Source organism: Setaria italica, chromosome III (assembly GCF_000263155.2).
Source record: "Setaria italica strain Yugu1 chromosome III, Setaria_italica_v2.0, whole genome shotgun sequence".
Classification (NCBI taxonomy): Eukaryota; Viridiplantae; Streptophyta; class Magnoliopsida; order Poales; family Poaceae; genus Setaria; species Setaria italica.
Window position 1 is genome coordinate 47,440,156 of NC_028452.1, and position 15,002 is coordinate 47,455,157.

At 43.9% G+C, this 15,002-nt stretch overlaps 2 protein-coding genes across 2 annotated transcripts; both read right to left on the reverse strand.

Annotated features, from left to right (window-relative positions):
• Nucleotides 1–533: 533 nt before the first annotated feature.
• On the reverse strand, nt 534–1,634 carry LOC101780927 (transcription factor bHLH139). The gene is made up of 4 exons (XM_004964090.3): nt 1,251–1,634; nt 944–1,156; nt 718–849; nt 534–620 (listed from the first exon to the last, which is right to left on the reverse strand). The coding sequence occupies exons 1-4, from the start codon at nt 1,632–1,634 to the stop codon at nt 534–536; spliced, it is 816 nt and encodes a 271-aa protein (XP_004964147.2).
• A 9,480-nt stretch (nt 1,635–11,114) lies between these two features.
• On the reverse strand, nt 11,115–13,650 carry LOC101775105 (adenine phosphoribosyltransferase 1). The gene is made up of 6 exons (XM_004962974.3): nt 13,362–13,650; nt 12,610–12,720; nt 12,418–12,510; nt 12,164–12,313; nt 11,874–11,932; nt 11,115–11,456 (listed from the first exon to the last, which is right to left on the reverse strand). Exons 1-6 carry the CDS (start codon nt 13,624–13,626, stop codon nt 11,403–11,405), a joined length of 732 nt encoding a protein of 243 aa, XP_004963031.1. The 5' UTR covers nt 13,627–13,650; the 3' UTR covers nt 11,115–11,402.
• Between the last annotated feature and the right edge of the window lie 1,352 nt (nt 13,651–15,002).

Consider the following 15,002-nt stretch of genomic DNA (forward strand, 5'->3'; position numbering starts at 1 on the left):
TTGGAGGAAGGCTGCACCGCTCGCGCACTGGAAGCGTAGAAGAAGCTAGAGGATGACATGTGAACCCGTGCCACGTCGGTTCAAAATCGCTGCCATATCAGCACCACGTTGGTGAAAATCGGGTGAAATCAGATGGGGGAGGTCACGTGTCCGGTTTCAGGAGTAGGAGTGTGAATTGCTCTTGGTATTTGCTCGAAAGAGAAGAAACAAAAACTTGTACAATTTACATATAATAATAAAGGGGAAAAATATCTCAGTTTACTGATTGTTAAAAGATGCCTCTTCTCGAGACAAAAGAAAAGAAAAATGTCCCGTGCAATTTGGGAGTAAAACGATCTCTTGATGTAAGTGGTGCAGTAGGCTGTAGGCAGCTTGTCACTCCCTTGCCTTCAGAAGTTTCAGAGTCTGCGCCTAGCACGCTGCTTCTGTACCTATGGTCCTCGAACTGTATAAAAAGTTCAGACTGGTTATACCAAGCACATTTTTCATCGGTTAAGTAACAAATTTCCTTGATCACGATTGTTCGCGTTTGATCATCTGTCCATGCTCAGATCGATCCCGATGTTCATCCCGTTGTACGCGATCGGGGCATACATCCACATGTCGTCCGAGCTCAGGAGCTGCAGATTCAGAAAAAGGAAAATGTCAGTGGAATGTCGTCATTGCGCTACAACATGGATGGCGCCAACACTATCAGAAAAATCTGCAAATCCTCACCCTGATCTGAAGCTGCAGGAACTTCACATAGTGGACTGCCTCCTCAAGCATGGTGCTGATATCTACTTTGGTCCCGTTGGGCACCAGGTTCTGCAGAATCTTCAGCCTCTCGTTGATCCTTTCCCTCCTTTTCTGCATAACCAAAGAACAGCAACAGTACTGTCAGATTCAGTTATGAAGAGGAGTGACACTTTCATGAACAGATTAGGATGATCATATATAGTACCCTTGCATAGATGCTCTGGGGTTCAGTTGTCGCACCGCGGCCTGCCCGAGCCTTGCCTTTCGGAAGAGCATCAGCATCTAAAGACTCCAGAGAGGCATTGGAGTCACTGTCAGAAGTGCAGCAGCTTGTTGGGCTCCTACTTGCATCCTCATCTCTACTCTGTTTGGCCCTCTTCGTTCGCTTAGTTTGAACTTTCCGTGCGCATTTCCGGCCCTGCATTTATCCCATTTTATTAAGCACTTACGTAAGTAACATGAGGTTTCTAGCCATAATATTGATGCTAGAAAGGATAATCACGAAGACTTACTCTTGTTTGGCCATCGAGTTCTTCAGCCAAGTGCTTTCTCTTGTTGGTAGCACTTACTGAGTCGAGCATACTCATGTTTGGAACATCCAGATCCTCGCAGCTCCGGTCACCATTCCCATAAAAATTAGGGGAATGGTTTGAGAACATGTTGACAAACTCAGTTGCACCGTACTCCTGGACCGAGCCCAGGTCATCAGGTGCAATGCAGGAGCTGATCCCGAGGGCTTCATTGGAGTTGCTCAAATAGTAGCCCTCATATGCAGGTTGGACAGCAAGACTACTTCCAATGTTGTCACTGTATGCATTGGAAGCTTGATCGGACCAAGGCAGATCTTGGTGGCCTTCCTCACCATGGGAGGGGAAGCCACCTAGCAGCTGGGCCATTACCTCTGACTCCTCTCCATGCGACAGAAAGTCGAACTCAGTCCAACCGACCTCAGTGATCAACCCTCCAGCCTCCATTGTGATGTGCAATGGGGACTTAGAGGTCAGAGGTGATTGTGTAGTGTTTTTGTGTGTCTGAGATGTTTGCTGGATGAAGACCAATGCACAACTGTGCAGGTGCTTTTATGCTGTTCAGGAACAAGAATTCAGAAAGGTTGCTGGGCTGGGCATCATCTTCAAAATTAAAAAATGTGACTCTGATTAAAGAAATGGCAGTCCACGCTTGGGACGAAGTTTATGGCTATAAGTTAACGATTAAAATCAACCAAAGTATATCCTGGAGACGTGAAGGTTACAAGATCAGAAAACTTCAACTGCTAGTTGGTAGACAAGACAGTGACTTATCCGGGATTACAGTGCCGTGGCCTGTCTGAGAAGAAGGTTCCATGATTGGGGACACTTCACTAATCATTGGTTTATCAAGGGGAGGGAGAGGAAGTCTATGGTGAGACAGGGTTTACCTCAGAAAATAGAATAGAATAGAATAAAAGAGTGTAATGCTGGTTAGAGAGATAGAATAAAGAAAACTGGAGATGCAAAGAGAGGCCTGCACGAACATGGTGGAGGGAATCTGAACATTCTTTAGAAACTGAAGGAGATATGCCAACGCCTCTGCTGATATTGAGGAATGATGCATTCTTCAATGTAGAATGTACTGGTGTTCTTCTGCATAACTCCAAAAGCCTAAATGATTTTCCGTACTTGTACATGGAAAAAAGACTCCAGAGTAAGCTAAATTTGAAACACAGGAACTATGTAATCCAGTGAAATTTTCTGAACTAAACTTAGATAGCAATTGGTCCGTGCCTACAGCCTCATACAAGGAAGTTCTTAATGCAATTTAGACCACAGCAGTTTACAGGAAAAAGATTGAACAAATGCAAAAGGTTCAACAGATGGTGTATAAAATGCTACCTTTGTGAAGGTCAACCAAGGCACCAGCTGCAACAAGAATACCAAAGGCCTTCAGAAAACTCAGTTGGATTTTAAATTCAGATTATGGCACATTTTGCGATTCGATGAGCATGTGCACCATCAAAATGGAAACCACAATGTAGGTCTCCACATAAGGTGTCAGGTTTCCGCAATGCCAGACAAATCTGAATCTGCTGGAGATCTGCTGCTGATATCCTTGTCAGCAGGAAGTGATCTGCACCCATCTAGCAATTAAGAGCTGCACATGACTCAGATCCACCACAATGTACAAATCAGTTGTACTTCTGGCATGTCCTCAAAAGGGACTTCTTGCCTCTCTTTGTCAAACAGAAACAGCTAAGATTCTGGCAAGGAAAATGATTTAAGGGAACAAGATGAGGTTTGTTTATGGTCTGTGATTCTTAACCTTTAGCTGTACGAAAGAAGCGATGATGCCTCCGATGTTATGCGGCCAAACTGCACGAGTATGCATTATAGAATACATAAACAAACCAACAATATATCAATACTAGAATCAAAACAAAGAACATAATATATGATGATTGCCAAGTAAACACTTATGTTTATTTTCTGACTTACACAACGTCCAACTTCAAAGTATGGGAAAGCCAAATTGCTTGTGCGATCGCCTCCTTTGGAGATCCTAAAAGATATTCTCTTCATAGCATTTCTTAGCTTGTAAACTAAGGGCCTGTTTGGATTCAACCTGTTAAAGTTTAACATCCGTCACATCGGATGTTTGGATGCTAATTAGAAGTATTAAATATAGACTAATTATAAAACTAATTGCACAGTTGGAGTGTAATTCGCGAGACGAATCTATTAAGCCTAATTAGTCCATGATTTGACAATGTGGTGCTACAGTAACCATTTGCTAATGGTGGATTAATTAGGCTTAATAGATTCATCTCGCGAATTAGCACAGGGTTATACAATTAATTTTATAATTAGCTCATATTTTGTTCTCCTAATTAGCATCCGAACATCCGATATGACACTGTTAAAGTTTAGCACCTCATATCCAAACACCCCCTAAGTGTAGAAACTGGCACCAATAAATTATGCCAGCTGATGGCGTTGCTTTGTTGTGTTTTTCAGAAGAACAGCTACATTTTAACATGAGTACGTTTGCTTTCACAATTAACTATATCTTGAGTTTAAGATATTTCACGCATTCTTTTCTCAAAGAAATTTTTTCTCGAATGGTTTTTCTCAAGAAATAGGAGTACCATGATCGCAACATTACTTATATTCAAAATATGAAATACAACAGGGCAGTAGTTTTGACAAACAATGAAGAAAGTAAATAAATAAAAAACAAACACATGAAATTGAATATATTTGAATAGCTTGCGAATAGTTAGTCTCCATCTCTACAGTCACACACTGCAGTGAATTCTAACAAAGGAATTGTGGGAAGGCAGTTGTACACCATAACAATATTAAATGGTCACCATTGTTACTAACCTTGGTTGAGACAAGAATTGAGATGCTGCTGTCCATTAGGGATGATGGCTATATAGGCCATGTTTGGCATGACTCCAACTCTGGGTGGAGCTGCTCCACTCCAGAACTCCAGGTGGAGCCAGCTCTGGGTGGAGTTGGAGCTATCTGACAAGGGTGTTTGGCTTGGAGAGTATCTCCAGCTCCAGAAAAGAGGAGTTTGAGGGTAGATTGCCATTCTTGCCCCTGGTTCGACTTGAACTACTTCTCACAAATATGAAATGAAAGTACATGCAGTGAAGTCCAAAATAATAATAAATTACATGTCATTTAACCAAAATTACAAAATAAGTTCATAGTTCCATAGCAATAGTCTTCTTTATAGGATCCCAACCAGTCCTTGTTTGCCTCAGCATTAGTTTCTTTCATGCATTGAAATCTTCCTTCAACTTGTCCCATTTGTTCTTGGTAGCCACAATTCCAATCCTTTCTTTGAACCCTTTCTCAACCCCAGCATAACCAAGTGCATTCAAGTATGTGTTTGGTCGATTTCCTTTTCCAACTTGTTTGGCAAACAACATACACAACACTCGAGTGTTCTCCGAGTTCCAATCAATTTCAGACATCTATCGAACTCACAAATTTCATATTAGAAGGCAAGTTACCTAATTTCTGTTAACCAATGTGTACAAATCAAACCAAGTTACCTAATTTTAGTTACCTAATGTATATGAATCCTAACCAAATTACCTAATTACAGTTACCAATCAAACCAAGTTACTGCATACATGTTGCTGCATACATGTTACTGCATACATGTAAACACAAACCAAGCTGCTGAAAACAAATAAACGGTGGCATCTTCACTGTTGCGATGACTTTAATCCACACGCACATACTTGATAGGGGATGGCCGGTTCACATTTCACACTAGAAAAATTTCAAGCGTTGCAAGTAGTTCCCTTGTTGGATTTGTAGTATACCATACCTTGTGAACGGCGGCCGGCGGGGGATCTCCTCCGGACGGTTGTTGGCAGGCCTCTACGGCCATCAGTGGGGGGCTGCAGCCAGTGTCGGAGCTTGTGCAGCAGGCGGCGGCCGGTGGCAGGCCTCGGCCGGTGGGGGATCTCCTCCGGATGGCTGTTGGCGGGCCTCTGTGGCCGTCGGCGGGGGGCTGCGGTCGGCGTCGGAGCTTGTGTGGCAAGTGGCGGCCAACGGCGGGCCTCGTGCGGCACGTGGCGGGAGGTGGAGCTAGGCAGCCGGGTAGGGCTAGGAGACCGGCGGTGAGCCTAGGGCAGCCGGCGGCGGGGGTGGACTACGGCCGCTGGTCGGGCTGGCGGCAGTCCAAACCCTAACAGCGGTCGGTCTCGCAAGAATAGAGTCAGGACGGAGAAAATGGGAGGCACGGGACGGAGAAAATGGGAGGCGCGGGGGAGTCTTGGAGAATAGAAGCGAAACGTTTTTTTATGTAAATAGTGGTATTGGTGGGCAGTTACCCACCAACTCCATGAGGAGGTTCAAAAGAGAGGGTTTTGGAGCAACAAAAGAGGTGCTCCAAAACTCCACCTCCATTTGCACCACAGCTCCATGGAGTTTTGGAGCTGGGGTGTTTGGCTAGATTTTTTGGTGGAGTTGCTGGAGTTCAGGAGTGGAGCCATGCCATATAGGCCAATAGAGTCCTCATGGGCCATATGGGCCTGTAATATGTATGGGCCTTAATATACTTAACACCCCCCATCAAACTCAAGGTGGAAGTGGAGGATCTGAAGCATTGAGTTTGAGTAAGTGAAGTCGATGTTGCTCTCGAGTTTGTGCTTTGGTGAAAAAATCTGCCACTTGCAGCTCCGAAAGCACATACTGAAGAGCAATAGTTTTCTGCAAACAATGAGACCGAGTAAATGAGGCATCAACTCCGATATGCTTTGTAACCTCATGCTTCACAGGATCATTGGCAATCTTTATGGCTCCAGTGTTGTCACAAAGAATGGGTGCAGGGCCATCACAAGAAATACCAAAGTTAGACAACAACCATCGAAGCCATATAATTTCTGAAGTTGTAGTGGCAAGTGCTTGAAGTTCTGACTCTGTATTGAATCGAGATACAGCTGCCTGCTTCTTGGACTTCCACGCAAGAGGAGAAGATCCAAGAAGGATACAATATCTTGTGACGGAACGACGATCTATTGGATTACTCACCCAAGTGGAGTCCGAGTAAGCATGAAGCCGAAGCAGACTATCATGAGCATAAAACAAGCACTGGGATGATGTCCCTCTTAAGTATCTCAACACATGAAGCAAGTGTCCAAAGTGAATAGAAGTAGGAGCACTCACAAATTGACTCAAGATATGAACTGCATGTGCAATATCAGGTCTTATAACGGTGAGATAAACAAGGCTACCCACAATATGCCGATATCGAGAGGGATCCTCAAGGAGTGTACCATTAGTAGGATGAAGCTGCAAGTGAAAATCCATAGGTGTTGCAGTCGTCCTAGTGTCAGAAATTCTAGAACGAGCAATAAGATCTTGTGTGTATTTAGACTGAGAAATATAATATCCCTTTTCACAATGCAACACTTCAATCCCTAAGAAATAACTGAGAGCTCCCAAATCAAACATCTGAAATTGCTCATGAAGTTGCTTTTTCAAATGAGATGTGTTCTTCGTCATCTCCAGTAATCAACATATCATCCACATATAGAAGAAGCAAAGTACGTCCATGTGGAGAGAGATGAATAAACAAGGCAGGGTCATGGTCACTAGGTGAGAAACTAGCAGCCCGTATCACAGATACAAAGCGCTCAAACCAAGCACAAGGAGCCTATTTAAGACCATACAAAGCACGTCGAAGACAACAAACATAGCCTAAAGGAGCATCAACACTTGTAGGTGGTTGCATATAAACTTCTTCATGCAAATCGCCATGAAGAAAAGCATTCTTAACATCCATATAAGAGATTTTCTAGGAAGAAGTGGCAACCATTGCAATCAGAGTATGGACAGTAGTCATATGAGCAACTGGTGCAAATGTCTCATCATAATCTTGTCCCTAAGTCTGCTGAAAACCTCTTGCAACAAAACGAGCTTTATATCTCTCAATGGAACCATCTGACTTGATCTTAATTTTGAATACCCACTTAGATGTGATAGGCACGACATGTGACGGTAATGGAACGAGATCCCATGTTCTTGTACGATCAAGGGTAGCAAGCTCCTTAGACATAGCAAGCTGCCATTTTGGAATACTAGCAGCTTCCTGATAAGTGATTGGCTCATAAACAACAGTATTCACATAGGGAAAACTATACTTGTCTTCAGGATGAATAGTACTATGATCTTGTAGATTATATCGTGGACCAGCCTGTAACTCATCATCCTATAACTCATCAGAAATAATATATGACTCATCAATATTATCAGAAGCATCAACAACAGACGTGTCAGGATTGGTCGAGGTGGTAAAACTAGAAAGAAGTGTGGTAGGGTTTTTGGGATGATGTTTGAAAAAATGTGTGACAGGTGGTTTTGAAAAAGATTGAGGTGGAGGTGATGGAGGGGTTGTAGGTGGCTCATAGAGAGGAGGCGTGATGGGAATGGAAGGATCACGGATGGACTCTGAAGGTGAAGTGACATCACTCATGGGTGAAATAGGAGGAAGACACATAAAAGATGTGGACTCTGTGGGAGTATATGAGGGCTGTGTAGAGGGGTTATAAAAGAAATGATGGTCCTCAACAAAGGTGACATGATACGTATGCGAAGAGAAGAAGGATCATAACACCGATAACCTTTATGCTCAGGACTATACCCTAGAAAAACACATTCAATAGACTGCGTAGTCAACTTAGTCCGCTCACGAGGTGCAAGCAAAACATAGCATGTACATCCAAAAACTTGAAGATGATCATAGCTAGGAGGAGTACCAAAAGGTACTTCACCAGGACATTGTCCACACAGTTTGGATAATGGCTGTCTATTGATGAGGTAAATTGCAGTATAAATAGCTTCACCCCAAAAATGAGAGGGAACAAAAGAGGAAATCAGAAGCGTTGGAGCTGCCTCTGTGAGATGGCGATGTTTGCGTTCAGCAACACCATTCTAAGCATGAGCGCCAGGACATGAGAGCTGAGCAAGTGTACCCTCAAAGGTCAAAAATTGGCGAAAGACATCAGATAAATACTCGCAACCAGAGTCTGAACGAAAAACTCTAATAGAAGTACAAAACTGAGTGTGAACCAAGCGAGTAAAAGATGGGTAAATTGAGCATAACTGCGAATGATGCTTCATGAAATAAATCCATGTATATCGAGAATGATCATCAATAAAAATGACATAATATTTATGATCATCTTTTGTAGCAAAAGGTGCAGGACCCATACATCTGAATGAATAAGATCAAAAGGTCTAGATGAATGAGAAACACTAGAGGAATATGGAAGATGTATATGTTTGCCAAGTTTGCAACCCTTACAATGAAAGCTAGACTCAATAGATGTATGACCTAAACAACCTTTATTTATTAATGTCGACAGGCGAGACCCACAAAGATGACCCAAGACGATGATGCCACTTGGCGAAGGAAGAGGACGATGATGCAGATGATACTCGGGCAATAGGGGCAGCAAAAGAAGGAAGACGCAAGGTGTCCAAAATGTAGAGGCTAGGAGCACCTTTACGGCGATGGCCAGTCCCAATTACAGGCTCGCTTTGATGATCCTGGATAAAATAAGATGAGTCATCAAAACTAATGAAGCAATTTTGATCTGTAATTTGACCAACTGAAAGTAGATTCATGGACAACTGAGGTACAAAAGATACATCATGAACAGAGAAATGAGAAGTGCATAGTGAACCCTAATGAGTGATAGGACAGGACGTACCATCAGCCGTCTGAACAGAAGCACCATTAGCAACAGGCTGCAAGCCACAATTTGGGACCGATCAGATATCACATGAAAAGAGGCCTCCCGAATCAAGCACCCAAGATGGTGAAGGAGCACTACCAGGAGAGCAGCAGCAACAGACATTGAGCCTCTAGGAGCAGGAGCTGTACCACGGCCACGACTAGCACGACATTCATGAAACTCAGCCAATTTCTTCGAATGTGCTGCAAAGCACCCAAGACGGTGAAGGAGCACTACCAGGAGTGCAGCAGCAACAGACACTGAGCCTCTAGGAGCAGGAGCTGTACCACGGCCACGACTAGCACGACGTTCACGAAACTCAGCTAATTTCTTCGGATGTGCTGCAAAATAATTTTCTGTATGTGTAATCTTGCCACAATGCTTACACGGCTATGAAAAGGCACCTTTTGGTGCACTGGTCCTTTGAAAGCTGCTAACACACTGTGGGATGCTGACATAGAAGAAGTGGACACTTCAAACGAGTCTCTTCAGCAAGTAAATCTGACAAAGCCTGTGCCATGGTGATATTGGATGAATTATGAAGCAACCGTGTACGAATGGAATCAAATTCTGCCCTAACTCCCATGACAAATCTATACGTAAGAAATTGCTCTGATTTCATGTTACTAACCTTGTGTGAGACAAGAATTGAGATGCTGCTGTCCATCAGGGATGATGGCTATATAGAGTCCTCATGGGCCATATGGGCCTTAATATACTTAACAACCATCCACTCGATTCTAATAAACTTAATATATTACTACACAAACACAAATTTATGTCACTTTCATTGACAACAAGAATGCGCCATTGTTTTAAACTTTGATTGTATTGATTGACTTGCACAAATGCATAAAAGCTGAACCAGAGAGTAAACTAGTCAAGCAGACTTTTCTATTACTGAATTATGCAGCCTCTGCCCTGATAACTTGGGCAAGAACAATGTACCACATATACAAATTGCAGGGGGCAAGAACAATGTACCCTTGGTGCAAATTGCAGGAACAAAGAACAAGTCGCATTAGTTCATGCAAACCATGAGTATAAGAAGGAACATATAAGATGATACTTATAGCCATGAGTATAGCCAGCTAAAGTCAACTAATCTCCTCATTAAGATGATACTTATAAGTGAATATATTCCTCCACTCTAACTGATGGGGAAGTCATCATGCTCAGCAAGATACAGAACTTCTGCTTGATTTTTATTGAATCAACACCATTTCTGTCACCAGTAGAAACTCAAGTGGAGGGAATATCCATGGAAGACACCAAAAAAGCTACTTGAAAAAAAAAGAGAATAAGCATCCATTGAGTTAATGCAAGGCAAAGAAGTCAAAAGTAAACAGATTGACTTTCAAAAGAAAATAGAACAAAGTCGAAGTCAGAGATCATATACAAAAAGTTCATTGTCAAACATAAAAATAACAGATGATTGGAAAACCGTTTGCTGAATGCATAACAATCTTCAAGTCAAATATCACTTATACATCATCAATCAGGATGTTCAACTGTTCAGCAGAAAGCAACAACAATTCATTTACAAACTAAAAGTTGGTAGGCAGATAGCACCGTACTCTAAAAGTATAATTCAGTTAAGGCAGTACTCTCTCTAAGGTTCAGTTAAGGAAATAATGCTCCTTTTAATAAAACATACAAACCGATAAACATGTCACAAAACAATTAACAGTCTCCTTTCTGATAGGTAGACCAGTCTAATCAGAGCATGACCCATGGGCAGGAGTGCACAATGCACCCCAAATGTTTCACTGCCAGGAAAGCATATGCATGCTTCAAGTAAATATTCCACATGTTCAACACTGTGAAGAACCAGGATTACAAAATTCAAGTTGCAAACATGAATAATCAAGACCCATGCCACTTGGCACAAAAGGAGATGGCAAAAGACATGGAGTAGACACGCATCAAACTATATAACTATCTAAAATAAAATATAATCAATGGTTGGGGAAAATAGTATCCATGATCATCAAGGAAATATGAACTCATGACCACCAGGCCCCTTAGCCAGCCAGTAGCATAATCTTCTCAAATCACTTCAGAAGCCCATGTCCAAACATGAACCACTATTATGATGGCAACTTTAAGTCATGAATAATTGCACCAAGAAAGTATGTACTAGCAATGACAACAAACTCCAACAAGGATTATCCTTAATTTTGATCTGAATAGTTGGCACTGTTTTGACATACATAAGCCTTACAAGGACCAGCAATCATGTCCATATTGACAAATAATTCATGGCCTCACAAATTCAAAGATAAAACTTTATTATGCATCAGCTAGGAATTAGCCGATGCTGTAAAATGGGATACTTTGTTGCCTCCAGAATGGTTCTGGAGAGGGAGCATCAACAGGGCCAACTCTGAGAAGTCCTAAGTTGTGTACTTGTATTCCATCCTGCTCAGTCTGCTTTCACAAGGACAAAAACGGGCCTGTCCCCTAGCTTGTCCCGGCCCTAAAATACAACATATAGTTAGAATAGTAAGCAAAGATAATTTCTCATAACAGGTACTCTAAACGTTTTTTCTTCATTATCTAATTTCCATTTTGATCCTAGATGATTACTATTAACTATTTAGGCTGTGGAATTCAGACACCTGAGATTGTAGTGCCATCAATATATACTTGAAAAAATTAGATAAGCTTATGAACTTCCAGGCATGACTTCAATTGTTCCCTTCCATGCATAAGTGTCAAGTCACAATATGTGATTTTACCCTTTTCTATGATGACAATATGCAGAAGAAAGCTGCCAGGTACATAGCAGACGCAAATAGAAACTCCTAGTAAGAGCATGACAACAACTCTAATGTGGTGTACAGATAATGTTTTTTCTGACCAGGGACATTGGTGTATCAGAAGCAAAGCATACCTTTAATTCTGGCAATTCAATGACACAAGCACACTCAACCACCTTTGCTCCAACACGTTCTGCGAAGGAAAAGAAACACAATTGAAGTAAATAAACCATCATAAAATAAACAATAGGAAAGTGATCCGAAGTGAGAGAAGGGAACCATAAACATGAACCAATAGACATGCAACTCTAGGAAAATCAAGTGTTTAGCATGATTTTTCATGATAAAAAGGATTTAGCTAATTGGCTTACAACATTGTGTACACAGTAGAAAAAACAAAGTAAAACTGAAGACAGGAGCTCACCAAGAAGTTTGACAGCTGCACAAAGTGTTCCACCAGTAGCAATAAGATCATCGACAACAAGTGCTCGATCATTGGCCTCCACAGCTCCGACGTGCATTTCTATTTTGTCGGTCCCGTATTCCAAAGAATATTCTTCAGAGATCACCTCACCTAGTAAACAGAAGGAAGATAGTTAGCTACTTCATTCACCTTGAGCTCTGAGCATCGTCGTTCAATAATAACAATGCCACACAGTTAACGGTAGATATACAGACCTGGCAACTTTTTTGGCTTTCTCAAAGGTACAAATTTTGCACCTATAGCTAAAGCAATAGGAGGGCCAAAGATAAAACCCCTAGCTTCAACACCTGTTTCCCATGGCAACAAACATGATAAATGAGAGCCACCGAACACATACGGTTGTCGGTTGCATTGCTTACAATTCTGAATGCATAATTATACTTTACCAGCAACAACGGTGATCCCTTGGTCCTTGTACCGCTCAACAAAGAGGTCGATCGTGTCGCGGAACGCCTTCGGATCAAGGAGCAACGTCGTGATGTCTTGAAACATGATCCCTACAACAAAATAAAACAGAAACAAAATCGATGCATGATGATTAATACAAAGAACAAGTACTGCAATTCCCACACACCAGAAATCTAGACTAATTTTTCAAAACCCCACATCAGCAGAGAGTGGCGTATCATTTTAAAGGTGCAGTTTTGTAACACCACACTAAGCAATGTTTGATACATGGCTCTCCAGTCCCCCACTATGGTGGGGGAGACGAAGAACCAAGATGCGGGTAGTAGCTAACCGATCCCCGTGGCCTGATAAAATAGCACGCAGCTTGCACGTGAAAGGTAAATAAATAAATAAATAAACTTCCTTGGCCCTCAGAACAACTTTGTTATTAGCACACTATACTCATATTATTCACGGCTTTAGTAATATGCCGTGACGCCAGGTTACGCACTTCAGTTAATTACCGCTAGCTCCGGAATCCCGCATACGTCATCCCCCATGGTGGTACTACTGAAAAGCAAATCTATACAACGAACCGTCGCGAGTCATCGACTGCCGGCAGCGCCGCCGCCAGCCGCAAGCATGAAGCCGACCGCTCAATCGAATCGAGCAGCCCAGCCCACCTACCCTGCGCGAGCGATCCTGAAGGGCTGTAGAGAGGGAGAGGGAGAGAGGAGCGGGGGAACCCCACCTGGCTTGGGGAAGTCGGGGATGACGCGGATGGAGGACGCGATCCCCGCCACGCGCGCGTCGCCGGACGCCATCGCCACCGCCGTCCCGCGACGCCGCCGCCGCCGCCCGCAGGTGATGCGCACGCCCGATCCCGCGCCGCCGCCGACGACGACGACGGAGACGCCGGTGGTGGAGGCGGGCCCGCGCGGAGGAAAAGGCGGCGCCGACGCTGCTGCTGCTGCTGACGGGAGGAGGCGGAGGCGAGGCTGGAACCGCAGCAGCATGCTCTTTTTATCTGGGCCGCGCCCGCGGGCCGCCGGCACCTCGGTCCGTTATACCCGCGCCGCGGGCGGGTGGGGGGGTGGGCGCCGTCTCCGTCTCTGACACGGAAGGCCAGGAGGGTCAAGCCACCCGGCAGGGCCCGCGGCCAGTGGCTTGAGACGCGGTTTCCGAATCGCTTTCGCCGCCGACGCCACCATGTTCCGGTGGGCCCCGGCGCGCGTGGTTCGTGCCTTCCCTCCACCACCAACCGGGAGGCGGGCCGACGACACGCCGGCCCAGGCGCGCGTGCCCGGGGCCGGGCCCACGTAGGGTTTTGTTGGTCGGATGACATGCGGGGCCGGGAGGGGATGGGCCCGCGACGACGCCAGCTAAAAGGAGGAGGGCGGCCGGCTTGGCTCATGCCGTCATGGCGGCGTGCGTGCGAGAGCTTCTTCATCGGCTTGGATTCACCGCGTGGGATGGGGCGGTAAAAACATCACTCAAACTTTTTTTCTTTTTGGAAGACACTCAAACTTTAGTCGAAAATCAAATTTCGAAAAGGACACTCATATTGGCATGGATCATCATAATTACCGGCAGCGTGTAATAACTGTCCTCCATCTTTTTTAGCATATATGGCATCAAAGGAACGAACCCTTCTTCTATAATCTTTCATGAATTTGCATTTGCATGCATATAGTGTATTTTTGAAGAAAATCAGCGTGTTCCATGTGCCTACAGTGCTAGAATATTGACGGAGGCAAATGAAATAGTAGCGTCGATTCAGTTTTCAGTCAGTGAAGCGAGTACTAACTTCTGAATGGAGAAAGCCGATCCTCAATCTTAGCAACTCGGATTGTAATTTGTTAATACTCTCTTCGTTTCAAATTGTAGCTCATTTTAATATTTCTAGATTTGCAGCTTTTGCTATACATCTAGATATACATTTTATCTACATACATAATAAAAATTATGGATCTTCAAAATCCAAGACAACGTACCATTTGGGACGGAGGGAGTAATAAGGTTGGTTTGGGTGAAAAAAAAATATCTTCATGATTTTACCGATTTATAGGGTTAAACGGAAAAGATGACGGTTCGAAAAAAATGGAAAGGAAATCGGTAAAAAAAAATATGGAATCGAAAATGAAAACGACTTTGCCCTTTTTGCGACCGTTTTCGAAGAATACCATAGTTGACTGGCGACCAGGGAGCTCGAGGTCCCCTGCCGCTGCTGGCCCCAAGGTTGTTGCGCTCGCCGGGCGGTCGGCAGGGAGTCATCTCCACGCCGGCGCCAAGCTCACCAAGATGGACAGCGCCGGCCTCGCTGACCTCACCAGGCCCCAGCCCCGCCGCCCTCTCTACCCGCAGCTCGCCAGGCCGGCGTCAGGCCGTTTGA